Source organism: Pteropus vampyrus, unplaced genomic scaffold, assembly GCF_000151845.1.
Source record: "Pteropus vampyrus isolate Shadow unplaced genomic scaffold, Pvam_2.0 Scaffold256, whole genome shotgun sequence".
NCBI classification, from domain to species: Eukaryota; Metazoa; Chordata; class Mammalia; order Chiroptera; family Pteropodidae; genus Pteropus; species Pteropus vampyrus.
In genome coordinates this window covers 565854-578950 of record NW_011889037.1, presented here as the reverse complement: position 1 = coordinate 578950, position 13097 = coordinate 565854, and the positions used below count along the sequence as shown (strand labels likewise).

Below are 13097 nucleotides of genomic sequence, written 5' to 3'. Positions count from 1 at the left end.
GATGTCACTTCTATCATTACTGACACTAACGGTTTTTATCCTCTCAAGTTTTGCTAGAGACTTATTAATGTTATTGCCTCAAAAACCAGCTAGCTGTCAGTTTCATAGATAGCCCCTCTTTTCTTATTGTTTTTCTATTTTCTATTTCATTGATCCCTGGTCCGATCTTTATTTCTAGTCTTCTTAGAGTTCCATTTCTCATTTCTGAACGGAGTGGCTGATGTCGTTGCCGTGAGATCTTCTCTATGGCGAGTGCTGCTATACGTTTCCAAGTACTGCTTTGGCTGCATCTCTCCAACTGTGTTGTTTTTATTTTTATTAGGTTTGAAATACCAATTCCCCTTTTGATTTTTTCATCCCACAAATGATTTAGAAGCTAATGATTTCGTTTCTAATTACGGAGATTTTCCAGATATTTTTTGCTGTTGATTTCCAATTTAATTTCACTGCCTGAATCCTCTTTAAGTTGTTGAGACTTATTTTATCACCCAGATAAATACTCCATGTGTACCTTGAAAAGAACATATTCTGTCGCTAGGAGGAGCGATTCACAGATGTCGATTAGTAACGCCGATGGCAGTGCTGCTCAGGACTCCTGCAGCTTTACTGGTTTTATGTCCATTTGTTCTCTCGATCACTGAGGAAGGGGTGTTGACAGCTACTATCTGTGGGTTTGTCCGTTTCTCCTTGGAGTTCTATGACTTTCGGCTTTGGGTGTTTTGAAGAACTGTTATTAGATGCATTAAAATTGGACTACTATGTCCTCTTGATGAATTGACTGCTTTACAGTTATGGAATATTCTGGTAACAGTCTTTACTCTAAAACTATTGTGAAGAACGCTGCTTGAACAAGGGGGTGCAGCATGGGTCCAGGACCAAGGGACACCATACCCTCCAGAAGCCACTGGCCGGCAGAATGTGGGGCGGCCTCGAAAGGAAGCAGGTGACACCCTGTAGGCCTGCGGCGCTGTCCCTCAGAATGTGGGCGTTACCTTGAGTCATGGCCCCAGTATGTGGGAACCCAGGAGTGAAAACGTACGCGGCCCACCCACCAGGCTCCCAGCACCCACTGGGGACGCGCGCTTCTGGTCCCTGCAACTCTAGACTGTGAGAATGAAACGATCCTGGTCTGTAGAAGGAAAACACTGCCACCTGGGACTGAGGGAGAAAGTATCGCACTCAGCTGACAGCTATGGCTGCCGCCATGGCGGCTCCTCGCCAGGCGGTCACCATCCTGGCAGAGATGACACTGACCAACATGCTATCTGGGGCATCTGTTTCCATGCCAGCTTCAATCCTAAGCAGTCGAGGAGAGCAGAACCCGCAGGGGCGTGGCCAACAGGACACGGAGCCCCCGAGAACAGGGTCTGGTCTCCCCCCGCCCAGGGCAGAGCAGGAGCCGAGCATCGGTGTGGCCTCAGGGCCAGCTGCTCAGGGGCTGCGGCTGCTCTGCTTGCCCCTCGTGTAGGTTCTCCCATGGGGCATCTTGGAGCAGCTGAAACGAAAACACGGGGAGCAGTAGCCTCGAGGTGCCAGCGTGTTGGCAGCAGGAGCTGAGACAGGAACCAACTTACCTCCCCGGGGGCACGGGGGGGGGACAGTTGATGACTGACTGGTACAGGAGCATGTGGCATCACACCCCAGAGGAAAGCGCCAATCGGAGAGCCAGCCTAACGGGCTGGGCGGTGATGGGTCATCACCTGGACGGACAGCAGGGCCCGGGCGTCCAAGACCTGACCTTGTCAGGGCCACTTAGTCTGCGTTTTTCTGGCCTGAAACGTGTGGCCTCAGCCAGCGTCTTCACTGAGGTCCCTCTTCCCTGCCCCTGCCCCTGGCCAGGAGACGGCAGCCAAGCTCTGAGCCTGGGGCTCAGCAGCCCCCGTATCCCATACGCACTTCACCTCAAGACACAAGAACAGACAAGATCCACAGGAAGGGTGGAATCGCTTTTATTGGGGCGGGCGCCGCAGGCCCACCCGTGGTCGGGTTAGTGTTCTGCCCTCACGGAGGCAGCCGGAAGCCTGGAGCCTCCACCTACAGCCTGCCCGGGTTAGTGGAACATGCAAAGCTCAGTCAGAGTGGAGGCAGGGGTGAAAGCCACCAAGGCCAGGAGCTGGGCGGGGCAGGGGTGGGCGGCACCGGGCTGGGCTGCCTGGGTCAGCAGGGGCAGTCCGGCTGGCGGCCCCAGGCCCAATGAAGGGGTGAGGCTCTCCGGGACAGGCGGGCAGCACTCCAGGCTCAAGGGGCCATGGGGCCCACAGGACAAAAGGCCAGCAGAAGCCCCAACCTCACCCAGCCAGGGCCGGCACACCCGAGATTCAGCAGGAGGGTCTGTCTCTCACCCCAGGCCTGGGTCCTTCGGGCCTGGGGTGCGAGCGGAACACAGAAGGCACTTACTAGGGAGCTGAGGCTGAAAGGCTGAAGCCAGAGGCTTGGGGTCTCAGGACAGTGTCGGGGGCTGGGGGCTCTGCAAGAGCCAGGCCCAGGCTAGTTCTGCAGACTGGACCCTCGCCTTCCCATGGGGAGGGACTTCTTGGGGCAGGCTGGAAGAGATGGCTAACCCAGGACCCCTCCCTCCCCAGCAAGGCCCATTGGGCTGGGCCAGGAGGGCAGTCCTGGAAATACGAGAAAACGCTGGCCCTGCGCGCCCTGCTGGGCACAGCCGCCATAGCAGCTAGAGTTGGTGGTTGGTCGTTGGGTGGGGCCGGCCTACAGGGCAGGGGGGCCTTGCCCAAAGAGACCCCTCCCTGGAAAGGCGGGAGGGCTGGGCTGGTGGCTGACTCTGGACCCTCCAAGGCACCTGGCTGTAGTGAGGGGCAGGCAGAGAGAAGAAAGGGCCTGGGGGGGGGCAGTGTGGCTGGACCGACCCTGTCCCCCAAAACACAGGCTGTCTGGACAGCACGTATACGTTAATATATTAGTCTGGTCTTTTTGGTTAACTCGAGGCACCGCTTGGGAGGGAGACACCTTGAAACATCAAATACCTAGCGCCTGGGCGGGGAGCCTGGCCGCATGCAGGGTGGGGGGCGGGGCGGCAGGCTTCAGGCCGTGGCGGGCTCGGTGCCCCCCAGGGAGGACACTGACCCCGAGGTGTAGCGCCGGCCGTAACCTGAGGAGGAGTAGGAGGAGGAAGAGAAGGTCATGGAGAAGCCGGAGCCGGTGGCGTCGAAGCTGCCACGGCGGGAGCCAGCCCGGGAGCCGGTGCGCGAGCCGGTGCGCGAGCCCGCCGTGGAGCCGGAGCCGCTGACGCTGTAGGGGCTGTAGTAGCCCTTGCTGGACTGGGCGGCAGCCTCCAGCAGCCGCAGCCCCGTGCCCTCCTCCACCATGCTGCGGTCCAGCGCGTCCTTGTAGGAGATCTTGAGCTTGGTCTTGGGGCAGGTGAGGTACTTGGAGTGTGCGCCCACGTCGCGCAGCTTCTGGGCGGTGCGGGCGTCCACCGTGCCGCGCTGCAGGGCCTCGTCGAGGGACACACGACCGGGCGTGTCGGGCTCGATCAGGCCGCCCGTCAGGTACTGCACCTCCAGGAACCGCTGGCCCGCCTCGTAGTACAGCCAGCCCTTCTTAAGGGCCTGGGCGGCGGACATCTTGGTCTTGGTGCGTGGGTCTTCGAAGCCGCAGAAGGCCTTTTGGGCCAGGTTGATGCGGTCCACCATGATCTTGTCCACCAAGCCCCTGTTGACAGCATCGGTGACGGGGATGCGCTCGCCGGTGCTGGGGTCGATGATGCCCCCGGTGCAGGCCTGCGCCTCCAGCAGCCGCTGCCCCGTGATGTTGTCCACCAGGTTGCGGTGCATGGCCTCCGTGATGGACACCTTCTCCAGTGTCTCCGTGTCCAGGATGCCGGCCACAGGGCCCGTCTCCTCGGTGGGGTCGGACCAGGAGGAAAGCTGGGTCCTGGAGACTGCTGGGCTAATGGGGTAGGAGGAGGAGGACCCCACTGAGGACGAGCGGGAGCGGAAGCCGCTGGCGTTGCCCGACAGCATGTCGGCAAACTCGGTGATAGAGAGCGTGCCGGCGCGGTACTGGTCCAGCGCCGAGCGGTCGATGAGGTTCTTGGTGATGGCCTCATCGATGTCATACTGGCGGCCGGAGCGGCGGTCAATGATCATGGACTTGACCACGCCGTCCGAAGAGGAGATGGTGATCTCCTCCCACTCGCACTCCTGCTCGGACAGCTCCAGGTACGTCTGGTGGTCGATGAGGCCCTTGCGGTAGGCCTCGTACACCGACATCTCCTTGCCAGTCTCGGGGTCCACGATGACCACGCGGCGCTTGCGCACCGAGGACTTGGAGGACGTCTTCCGCTCACGCTTCTTCTCCTTCAGCGGCAGGAGGCACAGCCCCGTCTGGGGGTCAGTGATGCAGCGCTCCATCAGCTGCAGGTACGTGAGGTTCTCTTCTGTGTTGGGGTCGAAAAAGCCCTTGGTGTCGTCCGAGGGATCGGTCAGGATCTCGTTCATCTCCTCGTCGAAGAGGCCGCGCTTGTAGGCCACCTCCACGGGCAGCCGATGGCTCTCTTCAGGGTCGATGATGCCACCCGTGGCGATCTGGGCCTCCAACAGGCGGATGCCATGGTCCTTGAGGATCAGGCCCTTCTTCATGGCCTGGAAGAGCGAGATGAGCTTCCCGGAGTAGGGGTCCTTGTAGCCGGTGACGGCGCGCTCGGCCGACAGCAGCTTGTCCTTGAACTCGGGGCCCACGATGCCCATGCGCACAGCCTCCTCCACGGTCAGCTTGAGCCCCTTGATGGGGTCGATGACGTAGCCGGTGGCCGCCTGGGCCTCCAGGAGCTCAAAGGCCGTGCCCGGCCGGATGATGCCCTTCTTCATGGCCTGGTAGACTGACAGCCGCTCCTTGGTGGTGTCGACGAACACCCCGGCGATGCAGCTGGTGCCCTCCAGGAACTTCTGCAGGTTCTTCGTGACCTCCTCGACGGAGGCCAGGCCCTCCTGCAGCTGCCGCGCCGTGGCCTCGTCCAAGACCTGTGAGCGCACCAGCTCCTCCACCGTGATCTGCTTGCGCAGACCGCGGAAGGTCAGCTTGCGGGCGTCAGAGAGCGGCAGGAGCAGCTGGCCGCTGTTCTCGTCCTGGCGACAGCGCCGGAGCAGCTGCGTGTAGCTGAGGCGCTCGTCCGTAGACGGGTCCACGTAGCTGCGCACCTCGCTGGGCTCTGACAGCTGGTCGTGCGTGTCCTTGTTGAGGTAGCCACGCTGGTAGGCCACCTCCAGCGGGAGGTGAAAGCCCAGGCGCGGGTCCACGATGCCGCCTGTGGCCAGCTGGGCGTCCAGCAGCCGCAAGGCCTCCTCGGCAGGGATCAGGTCCTTTTTCATGGCCTGGAACAGCGAGATGGTCTGCTCCGTGTAGGGGTCACGGTAGCCGGTCACGGCCCGCTCGGCCGACAGCAGCCGGTCATGCAACTCGGGGCCCACCAGGCCCTTCCGCACGGCCTCGTCCACCGTCAGCCGCTCACCTTTTAGTGGGTCCAGCAGGAAGCCCGTGGCCGCCTGCGCCTCCAACAGTAAGCGGGCCACCTCAGCGCTCAGCAGCCCTTTCTTGAGGGCCTGGTAGACCGTCAGTGTCTGCCTGGAGCTGGGCAGGTAGATGCCGGCCACACAGCCCGTGCCGTAGAGGTAGCGCCAAGCAGAAGACTCTGCCTCGAGCGCCTCGCGGAGGCTCTTGGTGCCCTCCCGGAGCAGGTCGTAGGTCTCGCGGGAGATGACCCGGGCCTCGTACAGGTCCTCAGCGGTGAGGCGGCGACGCACGTAGTCGTAGGAAGCCAGGTTCTGCTGGCGGATGATCTCGGTCTTCTCGATGATCTCGATGATGATAATGATCATGCGTTCCTTGGTCACCCGGCCGGCCTGGAAGTCGGCCATGAGCCGGGCCCGCTGGTCCTCAGGGATCAGGTCCGACTGCATCACCTCCCACAGGGACATGGTGGAGCCACCGTGGCTACCGCCGCCTGGGATGTCGATCTGCGTCTCCTCGAACGCCCTCCGGGTCTCCTCCTCCGTGTACACCTGCGTGGTCTCCACCACCTCCACCTTCTCAGCCCCCTTCAGTGGCAGGAGGCGCAGGCCAGTCTCGGGGTCCTCTACACAGCGCTCCAGCAGCTGCAGGTACGTCAGGTTCTCGTGCGTGTTGGGGTCGATGAAGCCCTTGGTGTCGTCGCTCGGGTCCGCCAGGATGCGGTTCATCTCCTCGTCGAAGTAGCCGCGCTGGTAGGCCACGTGCACGGGCACGCGGTGGCTGTGCACGGGGTCGATGATGCCGCCCGTGGCGATCTGGGCCTCCAGCAGGCGGATGCCGTGGTCCCTGAGGACCAGGCCCTTCTTCATGGCCTGGAAGAGGGAGATGGTGCTGCCCGAGTAGGGGTCCTTGTAGCCGGTGACAGCCTTCTCAGCTGATAGCAGCTTCTCGTGCAGCTCAGGGCCCACAACGCCTGCCTTCACAGCCTCGTGGACGTACAGGCGCTGGTTGCGAACGGGGTCCACCAAAAAGCCAGTGGCTGCCTGGGCCTCCAGCAGCAGTGTGGCTGTGCTGGGCCTAAGCAGGCCACGCCGCATGGCCTCGTAAATGGTCACCTTCTCCTTAGAGTCCTCCAAGTAGATGCCAGCGAGGCAGCCACTGCCTTGGAGAAGTGTCCGCACAGAGCCCACCTCCGACAGGTCCTTGACCGATGTTTTGCCATCCTTGAGCTGCTCAAACTGGGCCTTGCTGAGGACTCCGGCGTCCAGGAGCTCACTGGCCGGCACCGGGGCGCGGAGGCCACTGAAGGAGAGCCTCTCCTGCCGCACGGTCTCCACCTCCTCCACGATGGTGATGAGGATCTTGATGATCTTCTCCACGGTGACCTTGCCCGTGCGGAACTGGCGCAGCAGCTCCAGCCTCTGCTCCTCCGTGAAGTACTCGGAGCTGATCAGCTCCCAGATGGTCACCGTCTTGCCCTTGAAGCTGCCCACAGGGACCTCGACCGTGGCCTTCTGGAAGGTCTCACGGGCCTGGAGCTCAGAGTAGATCTCCTCCTGCCGGGCCCGAGCGGCCTTCTCTGACAATGGTAGCAGGCTCAGCCCCGTTAGCTGGTCGGGCCGGCACCGCTGCTGGAGCTGGTTGTAGGTGACTGGCTCCTGTGCACTGGGGTCGAAGTAGGTCTTGGTATCGTCCCTGGGTGTCAGCAGAGCCTTGCTGGTCTCTTTGTCCAGATAGCCCCGGGCATAGGCAACGTCCAGGGACACGCGGTGGCTCTTGCTAGGGTCCACAATGCCGCCTGTGGACAGCTGAGCATCTAGCAGACGCAGACCTTGCTCCTTGGGAATGAGGCCCTTCTTCAGGGCCTGGAACAGGGAAACACTCTGCCCTGAGTACGGGTCCCTGTAGCCCGTCACAGCCCTCTCAGCCGACAACAGCTTCTCGTGCAGCTCGGGCCCTACCAGGCCAGCGCGCACGGCCTCATCCACCGTGAGCCGGGCACTCGTGGCAGGGTCAATGATGTGCCCGGTGCCGGCCTGGGCCTCCAGCAAGGCCACAGCCACCTCTGGTGTCAACAGTTCTCTCTTTAGGGCCTCGTAGATGCTCAGTTTCTGCCCTGCCTCTTCGAGCCACACGCCCGCGATGACATTGGTGCCCCGCAGGGCCTTCCGCACAGCGTCCACCTCGGCCACCTCGCGCACTGAGCGCTCGCCCCGCTGCAGCTGGTGGTAGAGGTCACGGTCGATGACCCGGCTCTCCAGTAGCTCGGCAGCGGGCACCAAGGCGCGGAGGCCCTCGAAGCAGAGCTGGCCCTTCTGCTCGTGCTCCTCGACCACGGTGATGACGATCTTGATGATCTTCTCCACGGTGACCTTGCCCGTGCGGAACTGGCGCAACAGGTCCCGCCGCTGCTCCGCTGTGAAGTACTCGGAGTTGATGAGCTCCCAGATGGTCACTGTCCTGCCCTGGAACTTGCCGAATGGCGCGGACACAGTGGCTTTCTCAAACACATCTCGGGCCTCTGAGTCAGTGTAGACCAGCTCGCCACCCTTGGCAGCCTGATCTGTGAGTGGCAGGAGGCGTAGGCCAGTCTCGGGGTCCTCCACACAGCGCTCCAGCAGCTGCAGGTACGTCAGGTTCTCGTGTGTGTTGGGGTCGAAGAAGCCCTTGGTGTCGTCGCTCGGGTCCGCCAGGACGCGGTTCATCTCCTCGTCGAAGTAGCCGCGCTGGTAGGCCACGTGCACGGGCACGCGGTGGCTGTGCACGGGGTCGATGATGCCGCCCGTGGCGATCTGGGCCTCCAGCAGGCGGATGCCGTGGTCTCGGACGATCAGGTCCTTCTTCATGGCCTGGAAGAGCGAGATCTGCTCCCCGGTGTAGGGGTCTTTGTAGCCGGTGACGGCGCGCTCGGCCGACAGCAGCTTGTGGTGCAGCTCGGGGCCCACCACGCCCTCCTTCACGGCCTCATTGACGGTCAGCCGCCGATTCCGCACAGGGTCCAGGAGGAAGCCAGAGGCTGCCTGGGCCTCGAGCAGGATGAGGGCTGTGCCTGGGCTGAGCAGCTGCCGCTGCAGTGCGGTGTAGACGCTCAGCTTCTCGCCGGTCGGCTGCAGCAGCAGCCCCGCGATGCTGCTGCGGCCCCGCAGGTAGCGGCGCACGTCCTCCCGCTGCGCAAGTTCGGCCACCGTGGTGCGGCCCTGCTCCAGACGCTGCAGCTCCTCTGCGCTCAGGACGCCCACCTCCTGCAGACGCTGGGCTGGCACCTTCTGCCGCAGACCGTCGAAGGCGTGCTCGGGCTCCACCTCGGTGGCTGGGCCATCGGGGGCGTCCCGGCCATTGGGCAGGACTTTGGCAGCCACCTCCTCCGAATGCGCCAGCGCCGCCTGGTGCTCCTCTTCCAGCCGCTGCAGCCGCTCACGCAGCCTCTGGTTCTCCTGGGCCAGCAGCTCCTCCTGCTGCTGCCGCTGCTGCTCCAGGCGCTGCAGCTCTGCCTCGGCCTCGTGCTGCCGCCGCCGGGCCTCCTCCATGCTGGCCACCAGCTGCCGTTTCTCCTGCTCCATCTGCTGCTGCTGCCACTGCTGCTCCTCACGCAGCTTCTGTGCCTTGGCCACCTCGTCCTGGAAGAGCTGCTCCAGCTTGGCCTTCTCCTGCTCGATGAAGCGCTCGCGCTGCAATAGGCTGTCTTTTTCGGACAGAAAGCTCTGCTGCAGGGCCTGCGTCTCCTGCAGCCGCTGCTCCTGTTGCACTGTCTGCATCTGCAAAAGGGGAAGGTGGTCAGGGCCACCGAGCCTGGGAGCACCCCCACCCCGGCCTGCCCACCGGCCCGCCTGTCCGCGTGCATGTGCAGGGCTGGTACCTCCTTGGATTTGAGTTGCAGTGACCTGGCCTCCTGTTTGAGCTTCTCCTTCTCACGCTCCAGCTCTGCAATAGCTTCCCGCAGGCGCTCGGCATCATGGTCGCTCTGCTGTCGCTGGATCTCCAGCGTCTGCACCAGCGTCACCTTCTCCTGTGTGGCGAGCTCTGTGCGGTGCAGCTTCTCGCCTATCTCCTCTGCCTGCTTCCGGAAGCGCTGGGCATCCTCCTCCGCACGGGCCTGGGCCCGACTCATCTCTGCCACGCGCAGCTTCAGGCGCTCGGCCTCCGCACTCATCTCCAGCTGCCGCTGCCGCTCCGCCTCCAGCGTGCGCTGGAAGCCCTGCGTCTCCTGTGCCAGCTGCTGCTCCATCTGCTCCTTATCCTCCTGCAGCTGTCGCGCCTGCGCCTGCGCGAGCTCTTTCTGCTGTTGCAGCAGCTCGGCCTCGGCCTTGAGCCGCGTGGCCTCCTGCACCGCCTGCATCTTCTCCTTGAGCATCTTCTCCGCCAGCGCCCGCTGCCGCGCCAGGTCTTCCTCCGCCAGCTCGCGCAGCCGTGCCGCCTCCTGGGCTGCCACGCTGAGCCGCGCCGCCTCCTCCGCCACCTGCTTCATTTTCTCAGCCTCCTCCTCCAGGACACGCTGTGTGTTGTCCTTGTCGCGCAGCACGAGTGCACGGTTCTCCGCCTCGATGCGCGCCTTGAGCTTGCTAAGCTCGTCCATCTGCACGCGCACAGAGAAGAGCTCTTCCTCCACGCGGCTGCGCTGGCAGGCGGCCTCGGCTACCTCGGCCTTGAGCCGCTGTAGCTCCTCATCCAGGATGCCCTTCTGGTGGTCGGTTTCCTCCAGCTGCAGCCGCAGCGCAGTCAGCTCCTGCTCCACCTGTGCCTTCTGCCGCAGCGTCTGCTCTGCGAACCTCTTGTGCTTGTCCATCTCGGCATCGGCCGCCTGCTTCTGCCGCAGGGCCGCCTGCTCCGCCTGCGCTCGCCTCGCTGCCTCCTGCTCCGCCTCCTTGCGCAGCTTCTCCGCGGCCTCCTGCGCCTGTGCACGCGCCTGCGCCTGCGCCTCGGCCTCCTGCTTCAGCCGCTCGGCCTCTTCCACCTGCCGCCGGGACTGCGCCGCCTCGCGCTCCGCACGCTCCCGCGCCGCCTCCGCCTCCTCGGCCGCGCGCCGCGCCGCCTCCGCCTCTCCGCGCAGGCGCCCCAGCACGCTCTGCTCCTGCTCCCGCGTCTGCTGCAGCTCCTGTTCCTTCTGCTGCACCGCGAACGCGTGCGCCTTCTCCTCCGCCTGCAGCCGCCTCTGCGCGGCGTCCTGGGCAAGCTGCAGCTGCCGCGCGGACTCCTGCTCTGCCTTTTCGCGCAGGCGCCTCGCCTCATCCACCTTGGCCCGCAGCCGCTCCACTTCCTCTAGCGCCGCCTTGCGCTGCCGGGCGGCCTCCTCCTCTGCGGCTAGGCTCTTCTGCACGCGCTCCTCCGCCTCCCGGCGCCGCTGCTCCTCTTCCGCCGCCAGCTGCCGCTGCCGCACGGCCTCCAGCTCCGCCTGCTGCTTGCTGCGCAGCGTGTCCTCCGCCTCGCCGCGGATGCGTCCCAGCTCCAGCTCCAGCTCCGCCTTGCCTGCAGCTGCCTTCTCGAAGCTCGCCTTCAGGGCCAGGATCTCCTCCTCCACCTGCCGCCGCTGCCGCAGCGTGTCCTCCACTAGCCCCTTCTGCCGCTCCAGCTCGCTGTCCGACGCCTTGCGCAGCTGTGCCAGCCGCTCCTCGATGTCGGCCTTGTGCTGGGCCGCCTGCTCCTCCAGCCGGCGCCGCTGGAACGCCTCGTCCTCCGCCAGGCGCCGCAGGCGCTCGTTCTCCGCCTCTTTCTCCTTCAGCGCGATCTCCGCCTCCGTCTTAAGCCGCGTGGCTTCGCTGATGGCAGCCAGCTTCTCCGCGAGCACGCGCTCCGCCTCCGCACGCTGCCGCGCCGCATCCTCCTCCGCTAGCTGCCGCTGCCGCTTGGCCTCCTCTGCCAGGGCACGCAGACGCGCGGCCTCTTCCGCCAGCTCGCGGAACCGGCCGGCCTCGGCTTCCAGCCTCTGCTTTGACTTCTCGCTGGTGGACCGCGACTCCTCCTCGGCGCGCGCTTTGCTGGCCAGCAGCACCTCCATCTCCGCCCGCACCTTGGCCAGCTCGGCCTCCAGCTCTTGGCGCTTCTGCGTGGCCGCGGCCGCCTCTCGCTGCAGCCGCGCCAGCTCCTCCTCCAGCAGCTGCCGCTGTTGCTCGCCCTGCTCCGTCTCGGCACGCAGGCGGATGAGCTCCTGCTCCGCGGCCAGGCGCTGCTGCGCGGTGCCCTCTGCCAGCTGCCGCTGCTTCTCCAGCTCCTGCTCGGCCAGCTCGCGCTGCCGCACCGCCTGCTCCTCCGCCTTGCCGCGCCGCCGAGCCTCGCGCTCCGCCTCCTCCTTCTGCTTCTCCGCCTCCGCCTGCGCCAGGCTCTTCTGTTGCGCCACCTCCTCTGCCTGCAGGCGAAGGCGCAGCGCCTCATTGGCCTTCAGCTGCCAGCGCTCCAGCTCCCGCTCAGCCTCTTCGCGGGCGCGCTCGGCCTCAGCCTGCTGCTGTGCCCGCCGCTCGGCCTCCTCCCGCAGCTGTGTCACCGTCACGTGCTCTTCCTGCAGGGTGCGCTCCAGCTGCGCCGTCTTCTCAGCGAAGGAGGCCCGTTTGCTCTGCAGTTCGGCTGCCGCGCTGCGCTGCGCAGTCTCCGTCGCCACCTGCACCTGGCGGGCCCGCTCCACCTCCGCCTGCCGCAGGCGCCTGTCGGCCTCCTCAGCCTGCAGCCGCAGCTCTTCCAGGGCCTGCAGGGCCTGCTGCTTCTCACGGGCGGCCTCGGCCTCAGCCTTCACACGCAGGGCCAGCTCCGCCTCTGCCTGCCGCTTGCGCTGGGTCTCGTCCTGCACCTGCCGCCGCAGGCGCTCCGCCTCCTCCTGCGCCTGCCGCTTCTGCACCTCGGCCTCCTCTGCCCGCGCACGCAGGGCCTGCAGCTCGTCCTCCGCTCCGCCGCGCTGGCGCTCGGTGGTCTCCAGCTGCAGGCGGACCAGGCGGATCTCCTCTTCGATGCGCAGCCGGCTGCGTTCGGCCGCCTCCGCCTGCCGGGCCTTGGCCTGGATCTCCGCCTCTGAGCTCTGCCGCAGGTGCTGCAGCTCCTCCTGGACGCTGCGCTTCTGCTGCTGCGCGTCCACCGCAGCCTCTTCCCGCCGCGCCACCTCCTCCTGCATGCGCTGTTGCAGCTCCTGCGCCTCCCTCTCTGCCTGTGCCTTCGCCTGCGCGTGGGCCTCCGCCAGCTGCCGCTGCTTCTCCAGTGCGGCCTCCACCTCCGCTAGTCGCTCCCGCTCCTCCGCCCGCTGCTGCTCGGCCAGCCTCTGCGGCCGCGCAGAGAGAGGGGGAGAACCAGAGAGAGTGGTGAGTGCAGGGCAGCCGCCAGGCACGCACGTGACAGGGCGCCACCACCACAGTTCACTCCGACAGCGCGATGGGAGGTGGAGGGAGGACTCAGGTCACAGCCCGGCCGAGGGAGAGAGCGTGCACCCGCCCAGGGCACTCAGGGCAGCGAGCGCAGCATGGCCCCACAGTGCTCACCAGCCCGGGGAAGGAGGCCCAGGCGTCCTCCCCTCTTCCCGCAGATAGGCGACGAGACAGACGGACACGGAGAGAGAGAGAGAGCAAAGCAGGAGGCTCGCAGGCCCCGTGAGCGGCACCCGCCACACAGCCTCGCCCGAGCACCACGATCGCAAGCCACGGGGCCCTCCCCCT

At 65.0% G+C, this 13097-nt stretch overlaps 1 protein-coding gene across 8 annotated transcripts in view; it reads right to left on the bottom strand.

Annotated features, from left to right (window-relative positions):
• Positions 1-1927: 1927 nt before the first annotated feature.
• Positions 1928-13097, bottom strand: part of PLEC (plectin) — a 63403-nt gene continuing 52233 nt past the window's right edge. For 7 of the 8 annotated variants that reach the window (XM_011374887.2, XM_023520305.1, XM_011374891.2 and 4 more), the window contains 2 exons: positions 9326-12706; positions 3042-9224 (listed from right to left, as the gene is read on the bottom strand). In XM_011374887.2, the coding sequence (XP_011373189.1) occupies positions 3042-9224; positions 9326-12706 (9564 nt within the window). Of the gene's footprint in view, positions 9225-9325; positions 12707-13097 lie in introns of all 8 variants that reach the window. The other variant, XM_011374888.2, reaches the window with a different exon arrangement.